Source organism: Oncorhynchus nerka, linkage group LG13, assembly GCF_034236695.1.
Source record: "Oncorhynchus nerka isolate Pitt River linkage group LG13, Oner_Uvic_2.0, whole genome shotgun sequence".
NCBI lineage: Eukaryota > Metazoa > Chordata > Actinopteri > Salmoniformes > Salmonidae > Oncorhynchus > Oncorhynchus nerka.
Window position 1 is genome coordinate 77,016,004 of NC_088408.1, and position 13,474 is coordinate 77,029,477.

The 13,474-nt window shown below is 42.9% G+C and overlaps 2 protein-coding genes across 2 annotated transcripts; one reads left to right on the forward strand and one right to left on the reverse strand.

Annotated features, from left to right (window-relative positions):
- Positions 1-1,470: 1,470 nt before the first annotated feature.
- On the reverse strand, positions 1,471-5,098 carry acaa2 (acetyl-CoA acyltransferase 2). Its single transcript, XM_029678376.2, has 10 exons — positions 4,969-5,098; positions 4,150-4,316; positions 3,921-4,049; positions 3,507-3,623; positions 3,223-3,370; positions 2,828-3,003; positions 2,493-2,622; positions 2,299-2,369; positions 1,959-2,113; positions 1,471-1,740 (listed from the first exon to the last, which is right to left on the reverse strand). The coding sequence occupies exons 1-10, from the start codon at positions 4,982-4,984 to the stop codon at positions 1,656-1,658; spliced, it is 1,194 nt and encodes a 397-aa protein (XP_029534236.2). The 5' UTR covers positions 4,985-5,098; the 3' UTR covers positions 1,471-1,655.
- A 2,222-nt stretch (positions 5,099-7,320) lies between these two features.
- mrpl40 (mitochondrial ribosomal protein L40) lies at positions 7,321-10,495 on the forward strand. The gene is made up of 5 exons (XM_029678377.2): positions 7,321-7,519; positions 8,797-8,880; positions 9,024-9,179; positions 9,556-9,637; positions 9,783-10,495. Exons 1-5 carry the CDS (start codon positions 7,449-7,451, stop codon positions 10,008-10,010), a joined length of 621 nt encoding a protein of 206 aa, XP_029534237.1. The 5' UTR covers positions 7,321-7,448; the 3' UTR covers positions 10,011-10,495.
- Positions 10,496-13,474: the final 2,979 nt, after the last annotated feature.

Sequence of the window (13,474 nt, forward strand, 5' to 3'; positions counted from 1 at the left end):
TCTGCATGGACCTCACTTTGTGCATGGGGGCTTTGTCATGCTGAAACAGGAAAGGGCCTTCCCCAAACTATTGCCACAATGTTGGGAGCACAGAATCGTCTAGAAGGTCATTGTATGCTGTGGCATTAAGCTCTCTCGTCACTGGAACTAAGGGCTCTAGCCCCAGACCATTATTCCCCCTCCCACCAAACTTTAGTGGGCACTATGCAAACCCTTTCTCTATGCACCCAGTAGTGTTCTCCTGGCTTCCGTCAAACCCAGATTTGTCTGTCAGACTGCCAGGTGGTGAAGCGTGATTCAAGACGCCAGAGAATGCATTTCCACTGCTCCAGAGTCGAATGACGGCGAGCTTAACACCACGCCAGCCGACGCTTGGCATTGCACATGGGCTTGCGTGTGTGGTTGCTCGGCCATGGAATCTCATTTCATGAAGCTCCCGACCAACAGTTCTTGTGCTGACGTTGCTTCCAGAGGTAGGTTGGAACTCTGTAGTGAGTGTTGCAACCAAAGAGAATTTTTACATGTTACGGCACTCGAGTTCCTTGAGATGGTGTGGCCTACAACTCGTGGCTGGGCCGCTGTTACCCGTAGACATTTCCACGTCACAACAACAGCACTTACAGTTGACCGGGGCAGTTCTAGCAGGGCAGAAATTTGACTTGCTAGAAAGCTGGCATCCTATGACAGTGCCACATTGAAAGTCACTGAGGTTTTCAGTAAGGCCATTCTATGGCCAATGTTTGTCTGTGGAGATTGCATATGTGGCTGAAACAGCTGAAGCCACTACTTTGAAGGGGTGTCAACTTCAGGCAATAGACAGTGAAAGACCTAGTAACTACTACATGATACTCCATAAAGAATAACCAACAATCTCACACATTACAATGTATGATTCCCAGGTTTTCACTTTAATTAAAAAAAAAAAAAGATCTTTACAGGCAACCTTACACACACGTCTTACATATATATCCAGTAGATAAGGCAATAGTGATCCATGCAAAGGAGTGACAATTCAGGCAAGAAATTCTGGATCAATTATGCAGTTACTTCTCTTGCCACAGAAAGCAACATTGGTTACCTCAACTCAATAACACTCACCTCAACTATTCATATACTAGAGTGAGATGTAAATGGTATGTCCTGCTATGAGCTAGCATAGTCTCCAAGGCAAACAAAGACTTACAAAAACAGGAGTTAGCCCTTCAGATTCACAAGGCCTCTTTAAGCAGATTGTTCATGTATGGCAACCATACTGTCTTTTAGAAAAAGGTAACAGGAATATGAAACATCCAAGAAAGGAGGAAGTTTAGACATTTATGTTCCTAAACATACAAATACCATTGTCTTCTGTGTTCAGAGAAACGGCAACCATTTTCTGGAGTAATTATGAGAGCTTTGTATTTTTTTTCTGAGTGTAGATGCTGGAGTCATGTCTAATTTGAAGTGTGGGTCAAACGTACAAAGAGCCTCATTTTTATTTACATTGGAAAGTGGATATTCTTACATTAAGTCAATACTAAGAAAACTCTACCTTGGACAAAAACATAAGGTCTTACTCGAGTGTGTATATGGCATGTACTCTATTGAGTATATAGGGTGTGGTGTGTGTTAAGAGTGTGGATGGTATTCTAATTGTGGATGGTTTGCTCGGTTCCTCAGTGAGTGTTCTCTATGATTATGGCGATACCCTGACCACCACCGATGCAAGCTGATCCCACAGCATACTTTCCCCCAATCCGCCTGAAGGAGAGAGCAAAACCACAAAATGGAAATCACTCACCTGTGAGATAATATGAATTGCTCAGCCATTGAATAGCGTTATTTATTAGTTTAGCTCCTGTATGCTGAGGTATAGAACAGCCCTTAGCCGTGGTATATTGGTCAGATACACTGTTTGTTGAACTACATAGAATGATAAGTAGTGCTCTGAGTAGTAAGAAGACTACTTGTGTAGTTACCTGAGCTCGTGGACCAGGTGAGCAGTGATGCGTGCTCCAGAGGCTCCCAGGGGGTGGCCAATGGCAATAGCCCCCCCATCAGCATTACTCTTCTCTGGGTCCAGACCCAATGCCTTGGCAACAGCCAGGTACTGAGCAGCAAATGCCTCATTCACCTGAGACAGCAAAGGTGAGAAAGAGGACATGAGAAGTCAGTGCAGGAGAAAGAGAAACAGAGCAAGTGAGAAGGAGGAAGTCAATTCTATAGGGTGCACTACAAGGAGATTGAGTAAAGCAAAACAATATCTGCGATTTCCTGCACCAGTTCCTACTTCCTATTCATGAACTTAGACAAGCATACCTCCACCAGATCCATGTCTTGGAGGGTGAGACCTGCTTTCTTCAGGGCTTCTGTGATGGCTGGGACTGGGCCTGAGGGGGAGAATGACAGAATCTTACCAACAGAAACCACTAGATGGCCATGCTGGAAAGGACTATATTTGGCTGTATCACATGTTTTCATCAAGTACATGAGATATGTTGCCAGTCACCCACCGATTCCCATAATGCTTGGGTCACAGCCGGAGACGTGATAGGCCACTATTCTTGCCAATGGGGTGAGCTTGTGCTCCTTCACAGCTTCCTCACTGGCTATCACCACGGCAGCAGCGCCGTCAGACACACCCTGTTGAAAAGGAGCATATCTTGCAGAACAGTACATTCAAAACTAGCACAGGATTTAATCCTAGCACACAAAAATGATCTGCACGCCATTTAAAACCGGTGTGCTTGGGGACAGATTGAATGTGATACTCCGTTAGCAAGCGCTGGTAGGAACTGAGTGAAAGGGCTTTGGACCCAGAAGTGAATCGGTTTTGTTAAGAACTCACTGATGCGTTGGCGGCAGTAACCGTTCCTCCCTTTTTGAAGACAGGGGGTAGCTTAGCCATCTGCTCCAGGGTGGTCTGGGGACGAGGGTGCTCATCCTGGGTCATGGGTACCTTGCCCTTCTTAGCCTTCACGTCAATGGGTGCTATCTCTGCCGTGTAGTGGCCCGCCTCATGGGCTAAGGTTTAGAGCGAACACAGAAAAAGTCAGTGATGTAGTCAGCATTCAGATAGAAATCTGGAAAAACTGTTCATTGTCATGACAAGATACAGAAGTATTTCTGGTTTACCGAGGACAGGTAATCAGGAATTCCTTATTAAAATCAGGACAGTCTTCATGCCTTAAGTAAGGATTGTAAACAATTTAAGCTTAGTTATGGTAAGGGTTGACCTCTAACCTGCCTTCCACCTCTGCTGGGTCTGGTGTGCGTATTTGTCACAGTCGTCTCTGCTGATCTCATATTTCACTGCCAGGTTCTCTGCTGTGATGCCCATGGGGATCTTAATGTGCAGGTCAGTAAGCCCCGCCCACAGAGTGTCCTCTAGCTGAGACAAAGAATACAGAACACATTAGTTTAGTCCTTGGCATTGGTTTAGAGCAGCTGTTAAAGGGCTCTTGCAGTCAAAACTTATCAAAACCACACATTTGGTTCTTACCGCTCCTCATTTATTAATTCAATACCTTGAGGTCGAGTCCGAACTTGGTTCCAAAGCGGATGTTGCGGACAGCGTATGGCGCCTGGCTCATGCTCTCCGAGCCGCCACACAGCACCACCTCTGAATCCTTCAAACAGATTTCCTACAGAGACATACAGGGTCTTAAAGGGGACAAACGCACAAGGCTGCAAATGTTCCTAAGCAATCAGCAGAGGAAGAAAACATGCACCTACAATTGACCTACAAACAAAAGGGTAGGTGACACTGCAGCAGAAATAACTTTCCTGGGGTCTCTGTGACCAAAAACTTTGTATAATATACATTTTTTTAATTATAGTGTACAGTGGGCAGGAGTCCAGTTCAGACAGAGGCGCATTAAGAAATCCTCAGTGGAGAGTAACAGTGTAGACTATGTAGAGTCTTAGTGCGTCTACTGTACCTGAGCGCCATTGATGATTGACTGAAAGCCAGACCCACACAGGCGGTTCACGGTGAGAGCAGGCACTGGAATGGGCACCCCACACCTCAGGCCCACGTGACGGGCAATGTATGGAGCATCTGCAGAGCTCTGGAGAGAAAGAGAATCTGTCTTATTAAGTCAACTCTCACATTTCCTTCCAAGAGAGTTTATCCTCGCCTCAGCTTGCTCTTTGGAGTTTTAGACACACCTGCATTACGTTTCCAAAGATAACACTGTTGACAAGCTCAGGTGCAACTCCCCCAGCAGCAAGGGCAGCCTTGGAGGCATGCTCTGCTAGGTCTGTTGCACTGTGATCCTTCAGCACCCCACCGTAGGTTCCAAACGGGGTCCGCTTAGCAGACACAATAAACACATCTGGATGGAGAGAAAGAGAAGTCGGTGTGAGGTGACTAATCAAGCTTTCCTGCAGCTTTGGACATGGTTTGAGTGACAAAACAGTAAAAATATTGGACTTAAAAAAAGGCTGTCTTGCCTACTCTCACTGCAAAAACGTTTGAGAGTTCTATCATAAAACTCCACTGCAGTGTCATTGCAATTCTCATGCAACTATGAATAGTGCCACGGTCACCTTCACCCTACATTCATTTTCAACTCAACTAGCCTTTAGAAATGAAACGATAGAGGCAACTGTCAGTTGTTGAATATGTGGAGGGCAGACACATAACAAGAAATACACAAGTTTACATGTAGAGACAGACAGACAACTGTCCTTTATTCATTCATTATGAATAATGATCACAGCTGGAGGCTAAACGGTGACAACTCTAAAGGGGAACACAAAGTTTAAATTCACAAATGTAGGCTATAGTCAGTAGTGAGCAACTAGCCATGAACAATAGTTTGAACTTTGTCGACTGTCTGGAGCTTCTAGTTATAATTTGGCAGACAGACAAGCTATCAACGTTACTACGCAGACACCTTTGCAGAGCAAGATAAACATGTTAGCAGAAAACTAAAGCATGCATTTCGTGGCGCGTGGTTTATGAAAAATAACAATAGTACTTACTTCTGAGCAGTGACATAACGTTGATTCCTCCTTACGTCCACGAAGGTCAATGTATCTGTTTGAACCGGGAGTCAATTTAAGGGCGCTTTTATGACAAACTCTGGCAATCTTGGGTCGTCACTAGTTACCACAGCCACAAAGTCATAAACCCCGCCTATTTCTACAATTTATATTCTTAAAGGGTGCTTTTAAACCTAACCGTAACCACACTGCTAACCGTATGCCTAACCTTAAATTATGACAAAAAGCACATTCTTGTTTTCATGATTTTTTTTACAATATAGACCATTTATACATTGAGGCTGTGGTAACTAGTGGAAATTTGACCTTTTGCCTAAATAATGTGTATCTAATCATTGAGACAACAACATTCGACAAAATAACTCTGATCAACATGTTTCTGTAAGGAAATGTTAAATGGTTACTTGTACAATATTTATTCAGTTATGTAGCTATGTTTACTTTAAAAAGTGTCTAATGTTACTGACAAATTGTATCTCTGATGTAACCAGTGCAATCTGGTCTCAGAGCATATCTTGTTATTCTTTATGTAAATCAAGGACACTCCGTTTAGTATGATATTCTACTTTCGTATGGTATGTATTAATTTGTGGATGTCCATCACCCATTTGCATGACATGTTACGAATTACCAAAACGTACAATATGTTACAAATATACTAAACACATTATATATTATGAAAATTCAAAACGTGCAATATGTTACGAATTAGCTAAAAGTGTTATATATTACGAATTTGAAAGACTCTCAATGTGTTACAAATTTGCAAAATGTGCAATATTGTAATGAAACAGCAGGGAGCAGGTCTTTAACCCTCGACCTTCGTTACAATATGTTACGAATTTGCAAAACGTATGATTATGTAGCGACCCGCAGAGACAGTATGGGAGAATGATGTACATATATGGAGGAACATAATACTGTAACACAAGAGAGAGATACACTTATAGAGTGCATTTGCCATTCTGGTAAAATGCACTGTCTATTGTATAGGAGAGGAGACCAGAGGAGGCCATGAGAGTATGGAACAGCTGAGCACGTTAAAAACAGACCACACGAAGGGAAGGTGACACATAGGCGCCTAGGGCAACACGACACACTAAAGATGGAGACACATAGTCTGCTGACCCTAGATAACACACAAACAGATAGCATAGAGGAATGTATAGTATTTTTAGTATAGCTGGACACGCTAAAAACAGAGGAGACACATAGTCTGCTGACCCTAGATAACACACAAACAGAAGAACGCATTAAGCTCAGTGCAGGGAAAAAGCAAGGGTCTTGTCATCATTATAATCTGACGGAAAGCAGATATGGGCGTTATTGGGCTGAACAAGCAGGATGCACAGATTGGGATGTAACTTCATTTGCATGTGGGATGGACTCATATGTTGTATGTGTATAAATCAGAGCGAGTGCTCTGAAAAAGTGTGTGTGTTCCGCGGACCACTCCGGCTTGCAATGCTCTGAAAAAGTGTGTGTGTTCCGCGGACCACTCCGGCTTGCAATACGTTGTATTAAAAGTCTATTATTGAATTCACAGGTTCTTGCAAGTGTCATATTTTGAAATGATTAGCCACGACAACAGCTGTGTGTTATGTGTTAGGCTTGTGGGTGGTTGTGTTTTACTTACCAGCACCCAGTGTTCGCGGGATCCGAAATGCCAATCAACCTGCTATCTGCCAATCACGGGAATGCCTGGAATGTTCTGATGCCGGGCATCCTGGTGGTTGGCGGAGTGGCATGGAGGGGGGTTGGCAGGGGGATGGAGCATTGGATGTTAAGACCAGGTTTAGCTTTTGTTCTCTCTATGTCTGGCCTTCACAAAAGAAGGTCACGGTTGGCTTGTGTTTTATCTTTAATTTATTTGGCGTGGGCTACGGCCAAACAGTAGCCTGTGTAAAGTTGGGTTAATAAACCGTCAATTCGTAAACTCAAGCCTCAATCTGGACAATTGTTCCTTAATGATCTAGTCAGGTCATTACAATATGTTACGAGTTCTAGCTAGGTGGCTAGAGTTTAGGGTTAGGTTTCAATTTAGGATATAGGTTAGGTTTAGCTAACATGCTAAGAAGTCCCAAAGTTGTAAGTAGTGGAAAAGTTGCTGATTAGCAAAAATGTGTTGCTAACGTTTGCGTTATGCACCCAGCCACTCACCTCAACCAACCACCTAAGTAACCATCAGTCTTATACAACCATACTAAACGTAACATATCATGTTTACGTACATAATAATACGACATGCTCCGAGACCGAGTTGCAACGTAACGTGAGGGAGGCGAGCTACAACAATGGGATCGAAAGTGTCCATCTGAAGCTCGAGCTAAATTTACGTCTGTTTCAAGTTGCACTTCCGTCCTGCGGCTGTCAAGGGGACCGCAATGATAAAATGTATTGATACACGTGAATAACTTTCATCTGATTTGATTGAATAGTAATCAAATAGTATATCGATCATGTCCATTGCTGTATCGCGTGCCCTATGTAGGGTATTGTCCCGACAGACTGCAGTGCCAACTAACGTTAGGTGAGTTGTCTCATGCAATTCTGGTTAGCATAGGCAAGCTAGCTAACGTTAGCTACAGCAGTTGGAACATGTTTTCTTTTCTCATCCAGCTGTATGCTAAAACCTGAGCCAGTTAGCTAACTACGTTATCTATTCACTGCAGTGGAGTTCCACCAGGTTCGATTTAGGGTCTGGTTGTGTTAAGTTTATATATTTTAACTATTGGCAGTGTTATCAGAAGGCACAGCTTTGATTTTCACTGCTACGCAGACAATACACACGTTTGCATTCCTGTGTCACCAGAAGATTTTAGCTCCACGGATAAATTATTAGACTGTATTAGTGATTTAATTACTTGGATGGCTCACAACTTCCTCAAGCTAAATCAACACAAGACGAGGTACTTATTGTTGGAGCCAAAGCACAGAGAGAAAATCAAACTGCACATTTTAACTCCCTGGCAATACAAATAAACACCAGGTACATAACCTAGGTGTTTTAGATTCTGAACAAAATGTTGAATCACACATTAGGAATGTGACCAAAATAGCTTTTTTTACCACCTAAGGAACATTGCCATGGTGCGACCATTTCTCCCAGGCTGATACAGAGAGACTCATCCATGCTTTTATTACAAGCACGTTTGACTACTGTAATGCTATCCTGTCTGGTCTACCTTAGAAAGCCATTGGTCAACTGCAAAACATACAGAATGCAGCAGCGTGGGTACTGACCAAGACCAGACTGAGAGCACACTGGTTTTAAGGTCTCTGCACTGGCTGCCTATTAGTTTTAAAATTCATTTTAAGATAATTCTATTGTTTAAAAAAAAAAAAAATCCACAATTGTGCACCCCAATACATGTCAGACATGCATTTAAGTTATGTACCCAGTAGGTCCCTCAGGTCCTCTGGCACTGGCCTTTTAACTATCCCAAAGCCCAGGACCAAGAGGCAGGCAGCTGTTAGTTATTATGCCCCCAGCCTCTAGAATAGCGTACCTGAGGGGGGCTGAAACTGTAGACATAAAGAGTTCTTAAAACACATCTTTTCAGCTTTGCCTTTCTTTAGGGTGCTTTTTGGTTGTTCAGTTTGTCATTCTTTTCGTTTTTTATCATGTTTGTTGTGTAGTAAATACTTCAGCTTTTATTTTCATTTGTTTTTTCCTGTAAAGCACATCGCATTGCATTCCATGTCTGAAATGTGCTTTATAAAGCTTGATTTGATCTGTTACAGTGGCTAGATTGAGCTAACTAGTAGTTCTCCCCTTCCTCTGATTTGGTATGTTGTTCTGCACAGCTCTTTGATGGGAGTGGACGGTCATGTCAGTCAAGGTCCTTGGTTTGCATCTGTCCTCACATTGAAGACATCTGCGCCACTAAGGTAAGTTGAAAATCTTTTTGTCTATAAAGTGTTTGTTCTCTGGTGCACTTTGCACCTCTCTTTGCAGTTCCCTTAGGCACCATTTGTTATAAATGCACTACAAGCTCAACTTTCACTCATTCTGCCTGTGTGTGCTCTAACAGAGCAGAGCCCAAGAAGAAGAAGAAAGTGGACCCTCGTAGAGAGCAGATGGTGAGAGAGAGACTGAAGAAGAAATTGAAGAAGCTGGAGAGAGTTCCTCCTGAGCTCATTCCCATTGAAGACTTCACAACCCCAGCCAAATACATGGACGAGACCAGGTATGGCTCACCCACCTTTAGTGTTTAAATTAATGGAGTGGCTGACATTCCCATACAAAATCTGGGCACCACCATGAGTTACTATGGTGGGCACACCCTACCATTGAAGTAGGCACATCCATAAGCTTGGAATATTTACTGTTGCTTCACCCCCAACAGTCAATAGTGGCTTAGTTTGAACCCTGCTTACCATAGTGATCTCCAGCAATAGTCTTAGAAACACACCAAAATCAGCTGATGGATTGAAATTGGGTATGATGCTGTGTTTAACTGATTGTTCTGTTGAGTGACACACTATTAGTGTAATCCAAATGAATTTCTCTGTCCTAATGTACACCTGAATAGGTCCCTACTCTTATTTGTTCATTTTTCCTAGGGTGCGTGGTGCTCCTCAGCTTCCCTTTGAGGAGAGTGAACGTCGGGCTCTACTGCTGAAGGAGTGGTCCCGCTACAAACAGGTAAATGTCATCTTGTAAGCTTAAACTATCACTACAGTCATATTTGGAAGCAGAAATCAGTGAGCAGCCATTGACAGTACCTTCTTTGTAGACATTTTGATATACCCAGTTTCTGTGCCACATTTTGACTTTCTGCTACGAGCAGACCCAACACCGGGCAGAGATGGAGGCAGTAGGCCTGGCTGTGGAGGCCCAGAGGGAGGCTCTGGAGGAGCTGAGGCTGGAGTCAGAGGAGCTCTACCAGGCAGCACTGAGGCCAGACCCCTTGCTCTTCCCCTTCAACCACCAGGGACCCAGCTACACACCGCCCAAGGCCCAGTATGAGGCACCTGAAGGCAAATACAACAACATCACCAAAGTCTACACCCAGTGAGAGGGTGGCAGCATTAACATTGTGGGTGTAACATGTGTTGACATGGTTATTACATCCCCTGGTCTTTACATGATTTGGACAGACTAAATATTTGACGAGCATGTTCATGAAAATAGTTTAGACATGAAAGCTAGAACAACCTCCCTGCCACCAATGTGGATGGATGTCTCATTCAAAGGGTATTTCAACCGCTTACTGACCAGAGGACCATGACCCGGTCATATTCATCGTATTGACAACTGCCCTGTAATGGAACAAGTTTCAATTCACACTCATAAAGTGATTCACATTCTGTACTGTATTGTTACATTCATAAACGTCATAGTTTAAATACAACCAGTAAGTAAAACATACCAGAGGGTTGAAAAATGATTCACTTTTAAATGTATTTTTATTATATACATTTGAATGTATATAACAGACTGTAGATGAGGTATCCTGTGAAATAATAAAGACAAAGAGCCCGTGTAATGGTGTAACAGAAACACTGGCCTCCATTTCAATAGGTAGAGAAACATACAAGCGCTCACTTGAGTCTTTCCACACAATGACCTAGACAGTATTTTAAAAAAAAGTCAGACCACTGGTGCGACCCAGAATACTGTATGGTATGGTGCTGTTACCCTTATGCCAATACAGTCATTATTTTCACCAAAATACACTCACCGGCCAGTTTGTTAGGTACACCACCCCGTTCATGGAAATGGATCGCTCCTATAGTCACCTGGCCGTGGCTTGTTATATAAAGCAGACAGGCTTCGAAGCTTTCAGTTACTGTTCGATTGAACGTTAGAATGGGCAAAACGAGTGATCTAAGTGACTGAGTGTGGCATGATCGTTGGTGCCAGGCGTGCCGGACCCCGTATCGGAAATGGCCGCCCTCCTGGGCTTTTCACTCACAAGTGTCTAGGGTTTACCGAGAATGGTGCAACAAACAAAAAACATGCAGTCCTGTGGGAGAAAACAGCTCATTAATGAGAGAGATCGAAGAAGGGCAAGAATCGTCCAAGCTAACAGGCGGTCCACAAAGGGACAAATAATGGTGCAGTACAACAGTAATATGCAGAATGGCATCTCGGAACGAACAACTCATTGATCCTTGTCACGGATGGGCTATTGTAGCAGACGGCCACACCGGGTTCCACTCCTATCAGCTAAAAACAAGAAGTGGCTCCAGTGGCCATGCGGTCACCAACACTTGAAAATTGAGCAGTGGAAATCATTGCCTGGAACATGACAGGGAGGTCAGTTTACTTGAGTGGCCTGCCCAGTCCTCAACTCAATAGACCATCTTAGGGATGAGCAGGAACGAGCTGTTTTGCAACATTAAATGTACCGCCGTCCAATCTGCAGCAACTGTGCGATGCCATCATCCCTGTGGAATGTTTCAGACACCTTGTAGAATGCCCCCAAAGAATTCGGGCTGCTCTGGAGGCAAGGGGGGTCCTAATAAACTGGCCAGTGAGTGGATATCATTGCTCAGTATATTGCTCACGCATATCTTAATTTGTATAACTTATGGAAAGACTACAAAGCACATTTTCACAATCAATACTTGTGTTATTGATCTCGGTGTAGAACGCTGTGACTTTCAAGTGTAACAGTTTAGCTTCCGTCCCTCTCCTCACCCCTACCTGGGCTCGAACCAGGGACCCACTGCACACATCAACAACAGCCACCCTCAACAGCACCCCGCTAACTAGCTAGCCATTTCACATCGGTTACACAAGCCGTAGAGGTACACTCTCCTAATACCATTGGAGTACACTGGACACCTCTGGGAAGAAACCATTTATGACAGAGTGGTTCTGGTGGTCCTGGAGAGAAGGCTTTTCCCTAGCCAACTGAACTAATAGTGTTTAAAACAAAAAGCCTTCACACCCTCTGCAGGGGGCATATTCAGCTAAGTTACAGAACATTCAGATGTAATAAATTGTGTAGAACAGACATTCTGTTATGAACAAATACAACTTTTACCAGCTCTATACATAACAATTATAGATGCAATGTCAATAGATTAGTCTGAATAAGCCACAGGGTCATGGTTTACTAGCCACAACTCTACTGTGATTTAGTTTACGTAACTAAACAGACCTTAGATGCTACATTGTGGTTGGTTTGGCCATGGCAGTGTTAACTGGGGCGGCAGGGTAGCCTAGTGGTTAGAGCGTTGGACTAGTAACCGGAAGGTTTCAAGTTCAAACCCCCGAGCTGACAAGGTCTGTCGTTCTGCCACTGTTCCTAGGCTATCATTGAAATTTAGAATTTCAATAGCTCCTTGGTCATGTGACCTAGTGACTACAAACAAGGTTCAGAATGTCCACTCAGTAGGCCTACACATTGCACACCCTTTAGTTTGTCCATTTTTAACTCACATGGTTTTACATGAATTTTCAATATGTAGAATTTCAACAGCTCCTTAGTCATGTGACCTAGTGACTTCAAACAAGGTTCAGAATGTCCACTGACCACCCTTCTATATTGCACACCCTTTAGTTTGTCCATTTTCTTTATCTCACATGGTTTTCCATGAATTTTTCAAAAATTTGGAATTTCAATAGCTCCTTGGTCTTGTGACCGACCTACTGACCTCAAACAAGGTTCAGAATGTCCACTGACTATACCTTCATATTGCACACTCTGATGTTTGTCTACTTTCATCTCATGCTATTAGACTTAAATCTGTAAGCTTTGCATAACTTCATTTTACATGGGTGTTTAAAAAAAACACTTAAGTCAACAAATGTTCCATCCTCGCAATAACTATCCTTCACATGGACACTGAAAAGATCCGCAAATGGCTGTATGTGGAATGGATCAAGGACAGGAGAGGTGTTCATACAGAGGTGCTTAAAGGAAGGCACACAGGTAGGCCTAGAAAAACAGTGTTTCATATGCTCTTTTTAATCACAGTAATAGGCAGTGATGTCAGTCACAGTGAGCTTGATAACATGAAAGATTCCTTTTTATAGCATCACTTTCATATACTGTAAATTAAGACAAATCCTTTGTGGTTAAGAATTAGAACGCAGTTTACATAACGTGATAATGACTTGACATTTGAGTGCATTCACAACAAGCCAGCTGCAGACAACTTACAAAATGCAATATTCCATTGGAGGGTTCGTTTTTCTGATGAAAATAGTTATTTGATGCATGGCCTACTATTTCTAACTGGGAAAATAAATTCCTACATCTTTTGTGAGTAAAATCCTTTTTCCAAAATTGATTTAGGTACATTTTTGTGAAGAGGTATGAGGGTTGTGATATGGGTCATTTAATAGTAAAATCATTTCCGGGATCAATACATTTCTATATTGCTTCCCCAGCATCTGCATGAACCATCAGGCCAAGTGTTTTTGGTTGACCCTGCTGGACAGAAAGAGAAGGAGGAATCGGAACACGCTGCATTCAAATTCAGGTCTTAGTTATTCCATTGTACTGGATCTAATACATATTAGCAT

Bases quoted from the DNA above. Each gene is read 5' to 3' on its own strand.
- acaa2 (XM_029678376.2), bottom strand. The intron at 4,050-4,149 runs GTGTGTCTAAAA...CTTTCTCTCCAG, and splicing joins TCTTTGGAAACGTAATGCAG to AGCTCTGCAGATGCTCCATA. The intron at 2,623-2,827 runs GTGAGTTCTTAA...CCTTTTCAACAG, and splicing joins TTACTGCCGCCAACGCATCA to GGTGTGTCTGACGGCGCTGC.
- mrpl40 (XM_029678377.2), top strand. From the start codon at position 7,449: ATGTCCATTGCTGTATCGCGTGCCCTATGTAGGGTATTGTCCCGACAG. The intron at 7,520-8,796 runs GTGAGTTGTCTC...TGTTCTGCACAG, and splicing joins GCAGTGCCAACTAACGTTAG to CTCTTTGATGGGAGTGGACG. The intron at 9,180-9,555 runs GTATGGCTCACC...CATTTTTCCTAG, and splicing joins AAATACATGGACGAGACCAG to GGTGCGTGGTGCTCCTCAGC.